Below are 20,636 nucleotides of genomic sequence, written 5' to 3'. Positions count from 1 at the left end.
GAGGGGCGGGGCCAGCCGATAGGGGCGGGGCTATAGGCGGAGCGCCTTCCCCCCTCGCAAAGGCTCTGCAGGGTGGGGCCGGAGGGGCGGGGTTTTGTGGGCGGAGCCAAAGGAGAGGGGCGGGGCTATGGGCGGAACTCCTCCAGCCAGCTCATATCTGCTCTGCAGGGTGGGGCCGGGGGCGGGGCCAGCGGGGGCGGGGCTATGGGCGGAACTCCTCCCGCCCGCTCGTATCTGCTCTGCAGGGTGGGGCCGGGGGCGGGGCTTCGGGGAGGGGCCAGTCTAGGGGCGGGGCTATGGGCGGAGCGCCAGCCCCCCGGTGTCCGCTCGGCAGGGTGGGGCCGCGGGGCGGGGCCGGGGCGGGGCCTGGGAACCAGGGTCGCCCGCGCCCAGAGCAGAGCTGCAGCCGCCCGCCCGCGCCTCCGAGGTCTCACCGCTTCCTCTGCAGAGACCTGGGCTCGGCCGCCATGTCCGCCGCGGACGAGGTTGACGGGCTGGGCGTGTCCCGGCCGCACTATGGCTGTGAGTGCGGGGCTCCGCGGCGCGGGGGTTTGGGGGGCCGGGCCCTCGGCCTCCGGGCGCCGTTTCCCCGGGGACCCGGCCAGGCGGGTGGGGCAGGGCGGCTGCGGGCCTCTGGGACCCGGAAGAGCCGGGGCGGGGGGCGGGAGGGGCGGCGGGCGGCGGGGCTCCCGGCCCGCGTCCCCGGGTCTGGGGGGCGGCGGGGGGCGCCCGGGGGTCCCCACGCTCTGGCCGGCGGCCGGAGGCCGCGACGGAGGCCCCGGCCCGGGGTGAGGTGGCAGGAGGACCGCGCAGGGCGTGTCCGGGGCCGGGGCTCCGCTCGCGCTTCCTGGGGCGCCGCTGCCCGCCGGGGGGACCCCGCGCCCGGACCTGCCCGGCCGCGGGCGAGCCGAGAGGCGCGGCCCTGGGCGAGTCACCGGGGCTCCCTCGGGCTCGGGTCCCTCCCAGGATTTCAAAGGGCAGAAAAATCGCGCAGAGAACCCCCCGACTTCCTCGTTTTCTGTCGCCGTCGCGGGGCAGGCGGGACGCTGAGCCCTCCCTTCGGAGCCCCGGGGGTTTCGACTTTATTTTCTGCCCCGGGGAGCCGTGTGCAGTGTTGAGGGGAATTTCACGCACCCACAGTTGTGTGCGACGTGTCGTGTCCCCGCTTGTGAAAAATCAAAGGGGAGTTAAGTTCAGGCCCTGCCCGCCAAGGACGTTTTAATCGGACAGACAGACAGGCAGGCAGGTGCACCGGATCGTAAGGTCTAATGGAGATTAAAAAAAAAAAAGAGGCGTGGAAAAAACTCGGCCTCCAGAGTAGCGTGGGTGCGGAGCGGCGTGGGGCAGGGAGGGGGCCTGCAGGCTGCGTGACATCCCAGCCCCGCCTGGAAGTTGGCTGTCTGTCGGGTTTGACGATGGGGGGGGACAGGGTGGGGCCCGGGATGCGGCTGGAAGAGGGGAAGCGTGGACCTAGGTGCTGGGCGCATAGGAAGGCACCGCGGTGGGAGGAAGGGCTCCCAGAAGCCCTTGGGGCCAAGCTGGGAAAGGCCTTGAATGCCGTCCCAAGGAGCTCGGCATTTATCCCACACCCCGGGTGCCCATGCTGGAGGTCAAGGCTTGTGGGACAGTCCTGCTGAGGTTTGAATCCGGGCCCTCACCACGTATTAGCTGTGAGACTGAGATCGCCCTGCCTCAGTTTTCCCCATCTGTAAAATGGGAGCAATAATCCCATGGTCACTGACGGCCACAGGGCTTGAATGACAGGTGGCCGGTCAAGTGCATAGCACAGTTCCTGCCACTTTGTTCTCAATGACTGGACTGCCGCTGGCTTTGGTTATTCATAAAAGAGGGGCAGCCACACGAGTCTGGCGGATGGACAAGAGCAAAACTGGCCCAACGTGCTAAATTATTATTTTTTTCAAGTTATGCTAAAATATAACCCATGTTCATATTTAAAAAAAAAAGTGTAAGGTGGGTATCATTGAAACCCCATAGTTCCTGCTTTAAGGAAAGTCATTCTAGCACCTCTGGCCCCGGCTGAGCTACAGGCAGGGACCCGACGAGGGGGCCTTCTTTGATCGCCCAGAAAGGTGACCGATTCTCCCTTCCCATTCCTCCGTTTCAGCCGTCCTGGACAATGAGAGGCTCACTGCGGAGGAGATGGACGAAAGGAGGCGTCAGAATGTGGCTTATGAGTACCTTTGCCATTTGGAAGAAGCCAAGAGGTACAGATGGGCCGGCCGGGTTGGGTCGGGGGGGCGCGGAGATTGGGAGAGGGGAGCTGATACAGTGGGGATACAGGTAAAGATCCCTTGGAGCACGCCCCAGACGTGCCTGACGGAGGCTGTTGGTGGGAAGGAGTAAGCCTAGGTAGGGCACCTACTTACGGGGGCAGCCTTGGTGGTAGTTCATTCAGGAGACAGGCGGGCCTTTCTGTGGACTGAAAAATGTCCCGATTTGTGTTGCTCTGTTTTTTGCCTATGGTGGGTGTTTGGGGCGCTACCAGCTATGGGGGAAAAATAGCTTTGTTTCTTTTTTAAAAATATATCTTTATTGATTTCAGAGAGAGGAAGGGAGAGAGAGAGAAACATCAATGAGGAGAGTCGTGGATCGGCTGCCTCCTGCTCGCCCCCTGCTGGGGATCGAGGAGCCTGCACCCTGGGCCTGGGCCCTGCCGAGGAATCGAACCTCGATCTCCTGGTTCACAGGGGGGTGCTCAACCGCTGAGCCGCGCTGGCCAGGCAGAAATAGCATTTCTAGGGTTCGCAGTTCTTGGCTTTCACCTTTCACCAGTTCTTCGCTGGTTTTGATTTGTATATGAATTGGGTTCCTTGGCGCCTCTATGAGCGTAGGTGTGTCCATCCGTTTGGCAGACAGCTCCCCAGGGGCATCTGCTGGCTTCTTTGTGGACTGAATGTACAGCCGCTCTTTTCCCTTTTCTGATGCTCCCAGACCTTGTGGTCATATCCCTGGAGCGTGGATTTGCTATCCGCTGCTCGTTTCTTTTGTTCCGGCGCTGATGCCCCGGGGCAGGGAGATGTAATTACAGATCAGGTGTCCTCTAAGTGAGCTTTGGTGGAAGAGGCCAGTGAGGGGGAATGAAAGGTATTTGGGATCCATAAAAGTCTAGTGAAAATCATGGATGTTTTCAATGTTACTGATAAACAAGTTTTTTGGTTTTTTTTTAAATTCTGAAAAGATTACAATGCTACAGGGAAGTCCAAGGACAATACGGCAGATACCCATGTGTTTCAGAAGGAACAAATGTTAGCCCTTCAGAGCTTCCCCTCTCTTTTCTCCCGAAAAGACACAGTGGAGCCCCCTCTGAGCCCCTCCCTGGTCCCATTGCCCTTCCTCCCGTCCCCGGGGCTGCCACCAACATGCATTTGGTGTGTCCTCTTGAAGCCCTTCCAGGAGACTGGGGAGAGGGTGGGGTGGGATCAGCGACGATTTAGGCGGGGAGAGTTGTTTTTCTAAAGGGGAGGTTACACAGCAGGTGAATATGTTATTAGAAAAGGGGTCGGTGCTCCCCCAGAGTTTGTAAGGACCCCCGGACCGAGAACACGAAATCCTCGGCTCCTCTGGTTACGGACTAGATCTAGTTTTGGAAGGTCCAAGAATTTGACCCGTGGCCGGCCTGAGAGACTCAGTGGTGCTCTGTGAAAACTTGGTGACCGTTGAGATGACCTGGGGATGAGCAGGAAGAGGCTCAGCTAGCCTTCCTTCCCGCATCCAGCAGTTCTGCTTTTTTTTTTTTTTTTTTTTTAATTTATTGAATTCTAGAGAGAGAGGAGGGCAGGGAGGAAGGAAGGGAGAGAAAGACACACACACGTCGATTTGTCACTCCACTTACTGATGCGTCATTGGATCGAACCCGCAACCTCGGCGTTATTGGGATGGCGCTCTAACCCACTGACTTACCGGGCCAGGGCTCTGCTTTTGTTTTAACATTGGGTTTTTCTACAGTAAAATGTCCTTGTTCCAGAGGGTGGCTTGGCTGACACCCCCTCACCACCACTAATCGAGGTCACCCCATCTCATTTCAGTGAAGAAACTGAGGCTGGAGTTTTCTTGATTGGAGAGGAGCCATCATCATTTTATAAAGTGGTTCTTAACTAGGCATGTGCATTAGAATCACCTAGGAAACTCTCCCCCCAAAAAATAAATAAAAATACAGATATCAGGCCTTACCGCAGACGTTCAGTAGACCTGGGCTGGGAGGTCCACTCCCCTGTATGTTGTAAGTGCTTCACGTGGTCCTGATGGTCCCCCCTAGTTGAGCTACAGGATTTAAAACATTTTTAGAAAGTCTGCCTTACGCTGGGATATTATAGCCCGAACAGAATGATGCTTTTATGATCACATTTCCTTCATCAGTTGCCACCCTTGGAAGGCATTTCACATGTCGGGTGTCTTTCCCAGTGTAGGAGGGTAGCCCATTTGCTTTAAAATCCACCCAGGGGGCCACCCTGGGGTGTTTTGCAGTTGGGTGTTTTTGTGTACTTAGACATTTGTGGTAGTCTTTATTTATTGTGCTTTGGTTATAAGGGAAAACATAATAGGGGCATTATTTGCCCTGCTGGCCCGGCGTTGTGGGAGACGCGCTCGGTTTATTTTATGGAGGCGATCGTATAAAATCTGGACGCGGGGATTTTTTTGTTTGTTTAAAGATTTGATTAGGAAATCAACTTTGGAAGCACCTGTTGAGATTTGACAACTAGTCAGGGTTAGAAAAGAAGCCCGGAGTGTCATGCTGAGCAAAGAGGACTGGATCCCTCCCCGCCACCTACTGTAGCTGCCGCCACCCCCCAAAAAAAGTGTTTGAGGCGCACCGCAGGCCGGTCACGTGCTCTTCCTTGTGAGCTCGGGGCTTTAGCTCCGGTTGTTCCTCTTAACCTGGGGAGCTGGGCTGTACCTTGGGTGCTGCTGGGGCCCCCCTTTCCCCTCTCGCAGGAGCCCCGTTTGCCCTTTTCGGATTGGCCCCATCCTGTTTCCTTTGGAACCTCCACCCCTCCCTCCCAAGTTGGAAGAGCCCCAAGGTCTGGAATTTACACCGGTTCCAAGGAACCGGTTCCAGGAAGAAAGATCAGAGAGATCCAAGGGAGAAAAGGTTCCCCTCTTTGGTTCTATTTATAAGACCGCTACTCCTCCCACCACAGGCTCCACCTCGCAGCACAGTGGCCCCATTGTGTCTCCCCGGCACTCGGTTTCCCCTGTACCTGTAACAGAGCCCTAGGTGGGGAGAGAGGAGAGCGCGGGGAGTGAGCACTGGGTGGAGACAGTGCGTGCAAGCGGGAGTGCGCGTGGAGACGTGGGGGTGGGTTTGTGCTCCCCCAGAAAGTTAACTGGGAAAATCTAGGAGTGATCCCCTAAAAGTGTGCACTGGGACTGGTTGGGAAATAGCAAATACAGAGTTTCTGCTTTTCTCGGCTGCCTGGGGAGTAGCTCCAACGTGGGACTTAGGTGACTGTTCTAATGGAATATCATCTAAGGATACAGGGCTTTCCACAAAGGGCAAAAAGGGCTTTATAAAGGGGGGGGGCAACTTACATTACGTGTGCACGATTAAATGTGGGCTTATTTTTTATTCTTTTGCCTGTTCTAATTGGGCTTTACGTGTGTTTTGGCTAAGGAGCCCTAGAGATGATTAGCATTTGCACTCAAGTGAGGGAGGTGAGGTTTCAATATGTGAGGTCTCAGCCCAGGAAGAAGATTGATCAGGAAATAGATCAGGTGACAGAATAGATCAGGTGGAAGAAAGGGAGGTGTGAAGGTACAGAGTCTGCGGGAGTGGTGCTGGAAACGGGGTTGAATTCAGCGAGGTTCAAGGTCACCGGGAGAAGGTTAATCCCAGCCCCAAGCTCTCCCGGGTAGATTTAGGAAGCTTGCTGGCCTGTCCCGCTCGGTCTCCCTATCGCAGCTCAAAGGACTGGGCGGTCACCCCCTTATAGAAGGAAAGTAAGGGCTGTGGCTGGCTAGAGACTGTCAGAAACTCCGGGGCGTTAACAAAAGCTTAGCACTAAATAGAGGCACTTTACCTTCTGTAATTTAGGGGAGTTGAAAAAGCATCTTGGAAAGAGATCAGGCCCTGAGAACAGATTCTCTTTTGTGCATGTGTCTTTGTTGCTGGCGTCGAGCGTTTTCTGGGATGGGCTCTTCAGATCTCCTCTCCCCTAAGTGGGATCAGGATTCCAGTAACATCTGGATAGACCTGGGCTGGCCCGCTGCGATCCTGCAAACAGAAGTCAGAGCCATCAAGGAGGCGAGAAAGTAAAATGGACAGGCGAGGTGCCTGGGAAGAACAGCTTGCCCACCAGCTTCTAGAATTTTCCACTGGAGGGATTTCGCTTAAAGGTGGGGGTGGTCATTTTTAGGAGGTGACTCAAGCTCTCCTTTTACAGATGAGAAAACTAGTTCAATCGCCTCGGGAGACCCGGTGTGGTTAAGGGGCTTACAGAGCACGTGGCTACTTAGCGGCACGTTGGGACAGCCAGCTGGACGCAGTCATGTATTCACAATTACCAAGGGAGGAAGTACGGGGTGGGATTTATTCTTAACTCTTAAAACGGTGACAGAAATGAAAACCTCTGGTCTCTTCTGAGACTTAGTGCAGCTAAGACGTGGATCACATCGAAAAGTGTCTTTGTTACAAAGTGATTCAAACCGAGAGCTCTTTGCACACAGTTACAATGTTATAAATGGGAGGAACGCACAGTAACAATGTTATACATGGGAGGAGCGAACAGTTACAATGTTATATACATGGGAGAAACACACAGTAACAATGTTATACATGGGAGGAACGCACAGTAACAATGTTATAAATGGGAGGAACACACAATAACAATGTTATACACGGGAGGGGCTCCGTCCCTAGTGTGGCCACCAAGCTCTTTTTACCCGACCATGCTGCTGAGACAGTTAGCCAAGAAAAGCGAACGGTAATCTGGTAAATACTAGGCAGTCAGCTAGTTAGTAGCTATCATCGCTGTAATCGCGTAACACTGATAACCAAGTAAAACGGAACTTGAAAAAAGCCTGATTAAAACGTCTTTGAAAACCTTGACCTCAAGGATGTGCAACACGAAGCGAGGGAAGACTTTCGGTTTTGGCAGGTGCGAGGCCTGGGCCTGGTTTTGCAACTTGCTCTAACCTCAGAGAGGCTAAGTTTGTCCCATGCAGGGTGGATCTGCCTTGAGAGTCAAGTGCCTGGCTCAGGGTCTGAAATACAGGGGGCATCCAGGAAAGGTGTTCGTTACCCTGGTCCTTCAGGGCAAAGCCCACATACTATAAAGATGACAGGGTATTAATGAGCTTTTCTGGGGAATTTTCTGGGCCCTTTCAAGGGGCTAAATGTTGGTATCCTAGTGGGTTTTTTTTTTTTTACTTCAGACTTAAGCTTTTGTCTTAACAAGGAAACACCAGAAACAGAGGCTACCTCTAGGGGGTGGATGGTGTGAAAGGACTTTTTTTTCCTGTTAACCCTCACCTGAGGATATATATTTTTTTTCATTGCTTTTCAGAGAGAGTGGAAGGGAGACAGGGGCGGGGGGTAGAGAGAGAGAGAGAAATATCGATGTGACAGAGACACATAGACCGGTTGCCCCGACCAGGGGCTGGGAGCAAACCTGCAACCCAGGTACATGCCCTTGACCAGGAACCGAACCCGAGACCCTTTGGTGGTGGGGCCCACGCGCTAACCACTGAGCACACCAGCCAGGGCAGGACTGTCCCTTTTCATTAGTGCCCTTCTGTATATTTAAATTGTGTTTTTACAATGATCATGAATTTTATCATAAAGAAAAGAGGAATTAAGAAAAGGGAAACACCGTCTGACATAATTTCTAGGTTGTCGTAATCACAAATTCAGATTTTTAAAATTTGCTGTAGTGTCATCTTAATTACTGCTTTTTCAGTGGGTACATAATGTTCATAATGTATTTATCCCAGTTTAATATTATATTGCTTTGATTGCTGGAAAGGTTAAATACAGTGTTTCCCCACGTATTTGTTCACTAGTTTTGTTTTAGGTTGTCTGTCTTCTGGGGTCCTGATGTGTTAACTTTTTTTTCCTTTTTTTTCTGATGTGTTAACTTTTGTGAGTGCTCTTATAATATGGATGTCCTACAGTTAATAAAACTGGGCTGCATATTTGAAGGCTGCTAAGATAGTGGATCTTACCTACTCATGCCAAGGAAAAAAATTTTTCCTATTAACCACGTACAGGGACGCGTGTTAACTAGACTTACTGTGTCGATCATTTTACAATATATGCAAATACTTAATCATGATATTGTATCTCTGAAGCTAATGTAATGTTATGTGTCAATTATACCTCAATTTAAAAAAAAAAAAAAAAAGTGTGAACATCAACCTCCTGTTATGTCTGCTACAAATATTTCCCCTTAATTTTCTGCTTTATTTGTCTCCTGTATGTTCTGCTCCACGGGCGTGATTTCCTCCCATCTTGATTTTGCGCCTTCGGCTCTGTCAGGCCAGGTGCTTTGTCCCGTTGCAATGGTCATTTTGGACTCTTAGCTCCTGATCACAGATTAAATGTATAGTGTGACACATATTGTGGTGGAAAAAGGAGGCAGTAGCCAAGAAAATTGGATTTAATAGGTTACTAATTCTCCTTATTTCCAGTAAGCTTGGAGGGGACGTGACTACAGGAAACCACAGTTAACCGGCCGGCGTGAGCCTATGAACTGTCCACCGGTCAGGCCCGGGGACGTCTGATTAGGCCAAGTGGACGCTGATTTGACCTAACTTGGCATCTGTTTCTTCTGTTCTTAGACAGCAGAGCAACAACTGTGTAAATGAAAATACAGCACACACTAAAAAATCTATTTGAGGGCCCAAGTCGGCAGGTCCCAGGAACTTGATTTTCTGGCTTTGCACAGCCGCCTGCCTCTGAGTCCTGCAGATTTCCTCCTGCTCCCCAGTTAAGCAGGTTGGGGATACCTGTTGGTAGCAGGAGCTGTTTTGGACATTTTTAAGCCATGCGGTGTTAGACGGACGCCTGTGGCTGCTAAATGGACCCTTTTACAGGAAACATGTGTGTAAAAAAGTGCTGGTTGGCAAAGCCAACCATGCGGAAGTGATTCATGTTACAGGGACTGTTTATTTGGTTTGTGACCTGGTTGCCTAGAGACTACCTTTGAGCCAGCTGGGTAAAGCGACACCTTTGCCGAGGTCCCGCCACCTCCCCGACCAAATCAGGACCCTACTGCTGGACTTTTCTTCTGCAACTGCTTTGTCACCATATGCATCAGAGCATCGTAAACGTATAAATGGGAGATCTGGTGAATGGTTTATTTTATAAAGAGAGAGTTTACTCGCTTGAGCTTGAATGTTGGTTTGTAAAATTTTTTGCTTGTAACGTATGTTGAAAAAAATTAATTTATTTTCAGTAAGGCATTTTATTTTTAGAAACCTTAGTACTTCAAGTACCTTTACAACAGCTCTAAGGAAGCAAAAAAAAAAAAGAAACCCCACATCCCCAAACCCAATCCTGCCATTTGCCCCGGCGTCAGTACTCCCCCTCCCCCCGCCTCTGTCATTATCATCGGTGCCATTTGTTCAGCACTTGTTCTGTGCTAGGCCCTGCGCTAAGCACTTTATATGCACCGTCCAGCTGTTCTCGAAGCCCCAGGAGGTGCTCGGTCTCATCTCCATTTAACAGAAAAGAAAGCAAAGCTCAGCTCGGAGCGCCTGGCGCGCCCATCCCACCTGGGAAGCGGCTGATCCCCATTTCAGGCTTGGCCCGGGCTCCAAAGTCCTCTGCAGGACCTCTTACTTCTGCGGCTCAGCAATCACAGCCACAGCCGCGGGAACCGCGCGCAAGCAATGGATGACGCAGGAATTGACATACAATGCAGAAATTTACACATGACATAGAAATTGACATACAACATAGAAATTGACATACAACACAGAAATTTACATACAATGCAGAGATTTACGTACAACGCAGAGATTTACATATGACATAGAAATTTACATATGACAAATTTACACATGACATAGAAATTGACATGCAACATAGAAATTGACATGCAACACAGAAATTTACATACAATGCAGAGATTTACATACAATGCAGAAATTGACATATGACATAGACATTTACATGTGACAAATTTACACATGACATAGAAATTGACATACAACGTTGCCGTGAGAGGCGTTTTTATTTTAAAGGGGGGGAGAAATGAGTTAGTATTTCTTGTCCCAAGCCCATGGGGCTCTGCGGGATTGCAGCCCGGGTCTGGGTGCCGCCAGGGGCTGTGTCATTGTCCCCAGCGACCCTGGGGAGGCGGAGAGCTCCCGATGGGTTTTATTTTCACAACCTGGTGTCTGCTTTTGATTCCGTTTAGAAAGGCTTTCCTTCTTCCCAGTTGCTTGTGTGGATTTTTTTGGGGTTTTTTTTTTTTTTTTTTTTTGGTGTGTGTGTGTGGGTTTTTTTTTTTTTAAATAATGACCTCATGCAGACAGGAGTGGCAAATTGGATTGGAAGTTGCCTTGGCTGGTTCGGGGAGAACGGCATTTTCTGGCGGTGTGGGCGGAGGAAAGGCCTGTCTGAAGGCCCCCTCTCTCTCCTTGACTCAGAATGCCTTCCTGTTGACTCACTGGAAATCATAACCAGAAGCAGAAGGGAGCCCCGGGGAGGCAGCTGCCAGCCCTGGGCTTGGCTTCGGTTAGGACGGATTTGGGGGACTCAAGAGAGCTCCGGTTCTCCGAGAAGCTGTGAGACTCTGTAGAAGGAGGAGATGCTATTATTGTGATAGGTATTTATCCGCAACGGACAAAGTGCCGGCCCGCTGCTGGCCACCGTGAATCGGCAACCTAGGTCACTAAAAGTATTTTTCCGAAAGACGGAAGCAGAAGGCACTGAAATATAAAAAGAGGGAATGGGGGCAGCGTTAGAAAAGGGAAAATAAAATAAGAGAGAAGAAAATGGGCTTGCTTAAGGCAGCGCATCCGTAAAATTGGAATTGGAGGGATTGGCACGGCCCCTGCGCAAAGATGACATGAAAATTCACGACGCGATTCGTTCAAAATAAGAAGGAAAAAAGTGATCATTAGAGATAGGAAATGGCCAGGGCCGGTGTGGCCCAGCTGGTTGGAGCGTCGTCTTGGGCACCAAGAGGTTGCGGGTTTGATCCCCTGTCAGGGCCTGTACCTAGGTTGCCGTTTCCATCCCCGGTCGGGGCGTGTGCGGAGGCAACCCGTCGATGTTTCTCTCTCTCTCTCTCTCAAATCAATAAAAAAATAAAAAAAAGTTAAAAACGAAAAGCTAAGAAGAAGTTTTTTAAAACAAAAAAATACAGAAAATGAAATCGAGATAAAATTTAAATGGAAAGTCTCGCAGTCTAGATCATTTTCATACAAATCACTTCTCAGATGACCTTTAAAACAGCCAAAAGGAAACCAAGGTTGCTTACGACTTGCACCAGTATCGTAACAATATGTTTTTCTGCCTTGAAGATACGTTGTTAGGTCGTTAGTTTGGCCAGCGCGTCGTAACCAGTGCTAGTTTGGAAGGTGCTGCTTGACAGTGGCCTGACTTTGGGGCTTTTCCTTTAAAAACTTGAGAATTCGCACAAAAATGTTTTTAGGCAGGTTTAGTCTTTATTTATTTATTTTTTAAATATATCTTTATTGACTTCAGAGAGAGGAAAGGAGGGGGAGAAAGAGATAGAAACATCAATGATGAGAGAGTCATTGATCAGCTAGCCCGCATCCCGGGCCTGTGCCCTGACCGGGAATCGAACCCCAATCGCCTGGATCCTAGGTCGATGCTCAACCGCTGAGCCACACCTGGCCGGGCTTAATTTTTTTTTTTCTTAATGAAAAATGTTTTTTTAATCAGTTGAAAAAATAGATAGTGGATGGACCTAATACTTAATTCAGAAGCTAGGCTGGGATACACTGTGACAGACGCCTGCCTCCTAAGTCCTGTTTCCCAGCCACCTGCTGAACTGTTGCAGGATCTCAAAGACATTGTGTAGAACAGGAGTATGTATTTCTTTATTTTTTTTTAAAAGTGGTGGCGTGCAAATGTGCTCATTATTAAAAAGCAGATAACCATGGATCCTAGCCCAGTGAACTCGTCTCTGGCAAAGTTGCATTGCGCGTGATCGAGCGGATGGCCTGTGGTCACCTAGTGAGGAAAGAAGTGAGCTGAGGTGTCAACCAGGACGTGCTGCAAAGGCCCTGTCATTGCAACATCGTTTCCCTTTGGACGGGGTCACGGGCGGGTGACTCGGAGGCGCAGTGATGCGCAGCGCTCAGGAGGCCTTGGGAAGCGTGTCTTGTGATACTGTTGCAGGCAGGTTGCATACATGTGGGCTAGACGGCTACATGCTTACCACTCGTCGCCCACTGAAGAAACCGCATTGGGACAGAAACGGGGCTGGGGCTTCTTTTCGGGAGCGGCGAAGATTTTCTGGAATTAGACGGCCATGCACAACACTGTGAATATACTAAAAGCCACTGGATTTCGTGCTTTCAAGTGGCCAGAAAGGGTGAATTTATGTTGCGTGAGTTTTATCTCCGGAGAAAAAGCTGCTGCTAGGTTTTTAATTCAAAGAAAGCGCTTGAGGGCTAGCTCCGCAGGCCACTTTCTTAGCGGGACTTACGAATGCGTAAGCGCTTGACATGTTGCCCAAGGGACGGTTAACACACTGCCCGAGTTCTGCTTTCAGAATACCTTGACTCTAATAGTGACAAATGTCACGTCCTACGTTGGGGTTCAAAAGTGGGGTGTCTAGCCCTGGCCAGTTTGGCTCAGTGGTTAGAGCATTGGCCCTTGGACTGAAGGGTCCTGGGTTCGATTCCAGCCAAGGGCATGTACCTCGGTTGCAGGCTCCATCCCGGGCCCTGGTCGGGGCCTGTGCAGGAGGCAGCCAATCCCCACCCCCCTCTCTCTTTTCTTCCCCCTTCCACTCTCTCTGAAAAGCAAAGGAAAAAATATCCTCGGGTGAAGATTAAAAAAAAAAAAAAAAGGACTAAGTACAGGGTAGAGAGAGAAGGAGCATTAGTGGGGAAACAGAGGGAAATGAAACCCATCTGAGATGTGTATTAACTCGTAACAGAAATGGGGAGAAGGCTCCGCTGTCCTCTGTGCCGGTCAGGGGCTACCTGAGGTTATCCTCGGCTGGAGGCCGAGCGTTCAGAGGGGCCCCGATAGCCCAGAGCAGGGACGAGAGCTCCACAGAGGGCCCTTCACACCCACAGCGGGCGCAGCTGAGAGGCCGGAACCCTTCTCAGCACCGAACCCGAGGCGCGGCTCCCAGCCAGCGGGTGTCGGCCCCACTAGTTGAGTTAGTTTTTGCGCCAGGACTAGAGCACGTTGGTCGAGCATGACCTGGATAGTAAAGGGCCTATAAATTCTGAGGGAGGCGGAATAATCGAAAGGACTGAGCTTATGTAACACGGAAACTAGGTGCAGAGGGAATGCAGAGCCACGGAGTCTCCGTTCAGGCCGTCGTCCTGCACAGGAGCTCATCCAGCTGTTAACTCTGCACCTACATTATTTAAAAATCCCTGGAGAGCCCGGCTGGCGTGGCTCAGCGGTTGAGCGTTGACCTAGGATCCAGGAGGTCAGGGTTCAATTCCTGGTCAGGGCACAGGCCCGGGGTGCAGGCTCCTCGATCCCCAGCAGGGGGCGAGCAGGAGGCAGCCGATCAATGACTCATCATTGATGTTTCTCTCTCCCTCCCTCTCCCTCCCTCTCTGACATCAATTTTTTTAAATATAAAAAAAATTCCTGGATCATGGAAGAGGGATTCAATTTATCATGTGTGGTGTGAGGGGACCAGAACTGGGCGATGGCAACTTATTTATTATGAGGAAGGACTTTTTATAACAACCAGAAATTAAAAAAAAAAAAAAAATTCCCCAAAACCTGCTTTGGAAAAACCCATGTTGCAGATTTTCAAGCACAGACTGTATAACAGTTAATGGAAGATTATGTCCTAACCGAAGTGCTTTCTCCGGTTACTTAAAAAACACCTTTTATTTTCATTTCCTGTGTTAGCCTTAAAAAAGTATTTTTATTTTGAATGGCTCGATCATGTTCCACCGCTCATTGTCTATTTATTTATTTTTATATATATAGATATAGATTTTTTTTTTTTTCCATTTTTTCTGACATGGCTAAAAAAGCTGGGGAAAAGACACTGCTAATGAAATAAAGCAGGTTAAAAAACCAGTTTTGAGTGTAACCCAGTTCTGCCCTTAGGGGGCCGAGGGATGGATGGGGCAGAGGCGGGGCGGAACTGAAAAGCTCCTGGAAGGGGAGGGGAGGCCCGAGGCCTCGGGCAGCGAGTGCCTGGCTGCCGAGGAAGTGGTGCAGTGACTGAGCGGCGCTGAGATGGGGAAAGGCGGTTTTATGGCCGAGTTTGGCCCGATAAGCGAGGAGGGGAAGCCTCGGAACACAGATCCCCGCCTGGCGCTCTGCAGACGGTCCTTCTGCCTCGCCCTCCGCGGGCTCCCCCGCAGCGCGGGTGCTCAGCAGGAGGGCTCAGTGGAAGTGCCCCCAGAAAGGTTAGGGGAGCGAGAGGTTGTTCCCAGTGTGGACCACGGAAGGGCCCACGGAGGAGGTGAACATGTGAATCGTCCGAGATGGACCAGGCTGATCAGGACTTTCAGCCGAAGCCGCAGTGGCCAGTGGGCATCCCCACCCCTCGCTCCCCAGATTTCGGCCTGACCACCTCTGTTTCCTCTACAGACTCTCTGAACTTTCCAGCCCCTCACACGCGGGTCCCATCCCGTTTAACTCGCGGCCTTGGCCTCCCTCCCCGCGGCAGCCTTCCCAGGGCTCAGCCTTCCGTCTGCGGTCCGGACCCTCTCTTTCCGTGTCTCCTAGGGTCCCTGTTCCAGTGTTAGTTTAACTATAATTTACATTTTCCTTTTTTTTTTTTTTTTTTAATGCGTCCTCCTTAGCTCACAGACGTGCTCCCCATTCCAGACGTGCCCCTTGCACGCGCGGCCTTCCCGTGGCCACCGCCCCGTGTCTTGTCTGCGCTCCCTGCACCCTTCACCTTGGCTCCCGTGGGTGTGACCCGTGGGCCCTCCCTCCCCCCGAAACTCCTCCTGCCGAGAGAGCGTCACCGTCACCGTGGCCTAATTGCCACTTGCACTGGGAAGTCCTCAGCACTTTCTTCCTTAATCTCGGCAGCATGTGACTCTCCTGTCCCTTCACTTTGTGAAGTTTCCCTTCTCTTAACCGGGGAGCCTTTTATACTTGTCGAGTTTTGAGCCGTGTAAACACGTCACCTATCCAAGGAAATAAGTTTAGGTGGCGCCTCCTCCGAGAAGCTCACCGGGACGCCCACCCTTGCCCTGGGCCTGAGTCAGAAGCTCCTCCCTCGTTTCCATAGCACCTCCCACCGTGTGCCTGTGTTACAGCTTTTTTGTTTCTCCCCATGTAAGTGCCTTACCCTTCCCTCCCCCTCCACATACCGTGAGCCTTGGAGGGCAGGGACCGGGCCTGCAATGAGATCATAGTGAGCCCCTCCTTCCCGCTGAGTTCTTACTAATTACTCCGTGTGAAAATTACATTTTGGACGGGACACTTGCTCGACAGGCTCTCCTTGTTTTCCCCCGGGCTCCCGCGCTGCCAGGGGGCAGTGACTCAGAGAATCGCTTCTTCGGAGAAATAGGCACCCGCCTGGCCCCCTGTGGAGGACTCGCCCGTTTCTTTTCTCCAACGCTGCTCGTGGCCGGCGGCGATTGGGCTGTGGCTGCCGGGACTTCCCGATCCGTTTAACGGTTTAACTCAGTTGAAGATCTTTTGCCCTTTACGGTTAAAAGGTCTTTCCTGCTCGGCGACGTGAGCGACAGGAGCGGTGGCCACATAGGTCGCTCGGACGCGGTGATGTCTCTCCGGCCTCTGCCGCCGAGGGCTTGGCCTGGGGGCAAAGAACTAACCCTCTTAGCCCAGGGAACTTGTACAAAGCTTCCTTGAAGTATAATTCCCGCGCCATGAAATCCTCCCGTTGTTTTTCTGTGTGTGGGGTTTTCTAAAAAAAAAATGTCTTTATTGATTTCAGAGAGAGGAAGGGAGAGGGAGAGAGGGAAACGTCAATGATGAGAGTCATGGATCGGCTGCCTCCCGCGCGCCCCCGGCTGGGGGTCGAGCCCATGACCCGGGCCTGTGCCCTGACCGGGAATCGAACCGCGATCTCCTGGTTCATAGATCGATGCTCAACCACTGAGCCACACCAGCCGGGCAGTCTCCTCCTGTTTTTTCTATACAACTTAATGATTTTTAATAAATTTACCGAGTGGTGCCATGGTCATCATGGTCCAGTTTCCATCACCCCAGTGGACTCTTGAGATACGGTAACAATGAGACATCTAATTTTGGCAAGTAAGACCCGACCCAGCTTATCGAATTCAAAGAGCGGAACGATTGGCTCGGGGAGGGGTCTCCATCGGGGATCAAGAAGCACAGAGTTTAAGTCAGTCACCCAAGAAGGAAAAAGCTCCTCTTCTGTCTCTCACCCGCTCCTACAGCTGCGCCGCTTGGCCCAGCTTATACTCGGACGTTGCTTCCAGGGCAGATACTCTCGGGTGTCTCATTTTGCTCACAGGGCCTAACAGGCCTGTGTCGTTTCCCGCCTGGATCACTGCAGCCAGTTCCTCCTCGGCGCTTCCAGGTCCCCCCCCAGCCGTGCTGCTCGGAGCGACCGTTTAAATCAGATTCCGTCAGTTCTTTCCCATTTTAGGTCCTTGAAGGGTCTGCACATTGCCTCTCTGGGCAGGACACGTTCTCCCCCCTCAACACATGCACACACGCGTGCACACACGCGTGCACACGACCATGCACACATGCACACGCACACACATGCACACACGTGCACACGATTGTGCACATGCACACACAGACACACATACATGTGTGCACACACAGGCACATGCACACGCGTGCACACGATCATACACGTGTGCACATGCACACACACATGTACACGTGCGCACACAGGCGCACACACAGTGCTCCGTGCCCTGTCTCTGGGAACCAGCCCCGAATCCCCTCCCTCTCTGTATGACAGGGGTGCCCCCCCCCCCCCCCGAGTGCCCCGCATCACTCTCCCAACACTTGTTCCCTGCAGGGCGCTGAAATCCCCGCGCTGCCTGCATGGAGCTCAGGGACGGCCGGGCCTAGGCTCCTGCCGCGGGGAAAGGCGCCCCGCGGGGCGGGCTTAGCAGCGGGGAACCCTGAGCCGGGCGTGGCGGCCCAGCGGCCACCCGGGAGGAACCGAATGTCTGCGGTCCGGGGCAGTCACTTCCGGCAGCAGGTTCCCCTTCGCATTGCGCGGAGCTGGGCCACCGCCAAGTCATGTGCCCCGCAGAACCCGATGGACTGGTTCCCTCCTCACAGACCCCGCTCCCACCGATTCCCTTCTGCATGTGCCCCGGGGCTGGGCTTGTCTCCGGCTCACTGCGGCGGACTGGCCCGGCTAGTCCTTTCTCTGTCCCACTGAGCGGTGGGGCGGGCAGGGCCCAGGGTACACCCTCCCCTTGGCGGCCGTTATCGGTGGCACCAGGTACACAGGTCTCGTTAGCCAAGCCGCCGGGCGTCGGACTCTAGAGGTAGGTCTTCTTTCTGGGACCTGGCCGCCACACACACTCACACACGCACCCACGGGCACGTGGCTGCCGCGACTTGGAGCCTGCCGGTGCTCGTGTCCAGGAGCTCGGTTCATCTCCACAACGGTCTCAGGAGACTGGGCGCCGACCCTAATCCCGCTTCGCAGACAGGAAGCGAGCCCAGAGGTTCGCTGGGTAGCTGTCACCCTTGCCCACTCGCATTTCCTTCCCTCTTTCTCAGGGAAGAGGTAGGCGTGTCCCGCACCGTGGCTGCAGAACCTGCTGTTTCTCCCCTTTGTCCCTCCTCCACTAGTTCTCTTGAAACCAGGAGGTCTAGCCCGGCCAGGGTGGCTCAGGGGTTGAGCGTCGACCTAGGATCCAGGAGGTGGCGGTTCGATTCCCGGTCAGGGCACAGGCCCGGGGTGCGGGCTCCTCGATCCCCAGCAGGGGGCGAGCAGGAGGCAGCCGATCCATGACTCTCATCATTGATGTTTCTCTCTCTCTCTCTTGAAATCAATAAACACATATTTTTAAAAAGGAAGAAAGAAGTCTGCATTTGCTGTCTCTAGCTCCCCACCGCTCGCTGCTTTTCTAGGTACAGGAATCTGCCTCCTCCCCTCCGACTCCCCTCGTTGAGGCCGCAGGTGACCTGCTTCCTGCCGCCAGGCCCTTTTCCTTCCCCACCCGTGTCCCTGAAGCGTCTGAGGGCAGCTGCCACCGTGCGATTCTCTCGCGGTTTCCACTGTACTGCGCCTGTTCTCTCTCTGTAGCATTTGCCTCTGACCTGTCACTGTTTCCTGAGGCCTGGTCTGTAACCGAGTCTATTTCCGTACAGTCCGTTTCTCTGGTGAGCTCGTCCACTCCCGCGGTGCTATTTCTCGAACCCGGGTTTCCAACCTGGTCCCTCCTGAGTTGTTCGGGCCCAGGGTTCCAGCTGCCTGCGGGACGCCACCACCCGGATGTCCACCTGGCCGCGTTTCAGGCCTGAGCTTATCTTCCTGGCCCGCCTCCCCTGGTGTCCCCAGCCTTGTTTGGTCATCGGTGCCACAAGCCACCAAGTCATCGTTTAAAAATAAAACAGCCTTTTCCCTTCTATAGAAATCTCTGCAAGTTCACTGCGGAGGGTGCCGGCTGCCAGGCTTTCCTCGGAGCCGGGTGGGAATGTGAGGTTTTCCCACGTACCCAGCAGCGATAAGCTGCTATCGTTTATTTTTATGTCTGTCGGTCTGACAGCGGAAAATGGTGTTATTGTTACTGTAATTTGCATTTCTTTGACTCGTAGTGAGTTTAAGAATTTTTTCTTGTAAGCACTGGCCGCTTATAGCCTTTTGCGAACTCCCTTTTTGTGTTTCTAACCCGTTTTTTCCCCCCTAGGGAAATATTTGTTATTTATTTTAAGCATTTAAAAAATATATAATATAAAGATTATAGGAGATTGTTAGTTCCTTGTTACATGTTACAAATTCTCCCTCCAGTTTATCTTTTCAGTCCCCACCCCCTTCCCTTATTGTCTTGTTTGGAAAGGCCTTTCTCAGTTCAATATTGTATAACCAACCATTCACCTGTATTTTTTAAAAAATTTTAAATCTTTGGTCCACTTGCTGTTTAATGTCAGTAGGGAAATGTGAGGTCGGCAGCTGCTTTGTATCTTGTCCTTTCCAGGTGTCTGCGGAGCCTGCACCCCCTCCTTCCCACCCCTGCGCCCTTCCCGCCCCGCTCACCCCTCTCCCAGCCCCTCTCGGGTCTCCAGGGAGACTCAGCCCTTCCTCTGTGATTAGTCAGCATTTCTCTCTGTTTCCAGCGTGGCCCGAGTGAGGACCTTATTCCCTCTCACCTGGACTCCTGAAATACTCGCCCAATGTTTCCCTCCCGACCCCATCGTCCCTGCTCTTGTCATTACTGTTCTGTCTCACATCTGACAGAGCCATTCTTTAAAAAAAAATTTTTTTTTTAAGTATGTTTTTATTGATCTCAGGGAGAGGGAGAGAGAAACATCAATGATGAGTCATGGGCCGGCTGCCTCCTGCTCGCCCCCTGCTGGGGACCGAGGAGCCTGCACCCCGGGCCTGTGCCCTGACCAGGAACCGAACCGTGACCTCCTGGATCCTAGGTCAATGCTCAACTGCTGAGCCACACCTGACCGGGCTCTTTAAAAATTTTTAAATTAATATATTATTTAATTAAACAATTTTAAAATTAAAGTATAGTTCGCCAAGTCATTCTTCTGTTTGAAAACTTTCATGGTTCCCGTTGCCGGCAGATTAAATACTATGCTCCAGACGCATCGCCACCTAGTCCCCAGCACAGTGATTTGTCATTCCCTAAACGTGCCGTTTGTCTTCATGCCTTTTGGCCCTTTGTTTATGCGGTTTCCTTTATCTTAATGTCTCCTTTTCCCGTTGTTCACCCCTGAAAACAATTTATCTTTCAAAGCCTGGCTCAGATTTCATCTATTGTAGCTCCCTGGTTAAGCGGCTCCGTTCCAAGAGGGTGATCGCCGAAGGTGGGGACAGGAGTCAGCACACTTTATAAGTGTTTCCTGAATGGATATGAGTAGATCTTTTATTTTTATTTTTTTGGAAAATTGATTTAAAATATGTATAAAGCTTTATAAAAATAGCCTAAATATGAAAGGTATATAAGGATTATTTATGAAAGCCCTGGCCGGGTAGCAAACTGAGGTGGATAGGGGTTGCCGGTTCGATTCCCGGTCAAGGGCACATGCCCGAGTTGCGGGCTTGGTCGATCAATGTTTCTCTCTCTCCCTCTCCATTCCTCTCTTTCTAAGTCAATAAAAATATATTTTAAAAAAAGAATCAGCCCTGGCTGGTTTTGCTCAGTGGTTAAAGCATCGGCCCACAGACCTAAGGGTTGCGGGTTCGATTTCCAGGTTAGTTTTTGGGTGGTACTTATATTGAAAACGAACCATTGAGAAAGATAAGAACCTTCCCTTCCACTTTCTTCAGCTCTGATGAGAAATAGTATAAGAAATACAAGGGTTTGGTCCTGGCCGTGGCCGAGTCCTGATCCCA

The 20,636-nt window shown here is 51.8% G+C and overlaps 1 protein-coding gene across 1 annotated transcript in view; it reads left to right on the top strand.

Annotated features, from left to right (window-relative positions):
* Positions 1-343: 343 nt before the first annotated feature.
* Positions 344-20,636, top strand: part of IQGAP1 (IQ motif containing GTPase activating protein 1) — a 53,845-nt gene continuing 33,552 nt past the window's right edge. The window contains exons 1-2 of the mRNA XM_081124374.1: positions 344-522; positions 2,126-2,225. Of these exons, the coding sequence (XP_080980500.1) occupies positions 468-522; positions 2,126-2,225 (155 nt within the window). The 5' untranslated portion in view covers positions 344-467. The remainder of the gene's footprint in view (positions 523-2,125; positions 2,226-20,636) is intronic.

This window comes from Miniopterus schreibersii, assembly GCF_964146895.1.
Source record: "Miniopterus schreibersii genome assembly, chromosome: 22".
In the NCBI taxonomy this organism is placed as follows: Eukaryota; Metazoa; Chordata; class Mammalia; order Chiroptera; family Miniopteridae; genus Miniopterus; species Miniopterus schreibersii.
This window is presented reverse-complemented; position numbering and strand designations above follow the sequence as displayed.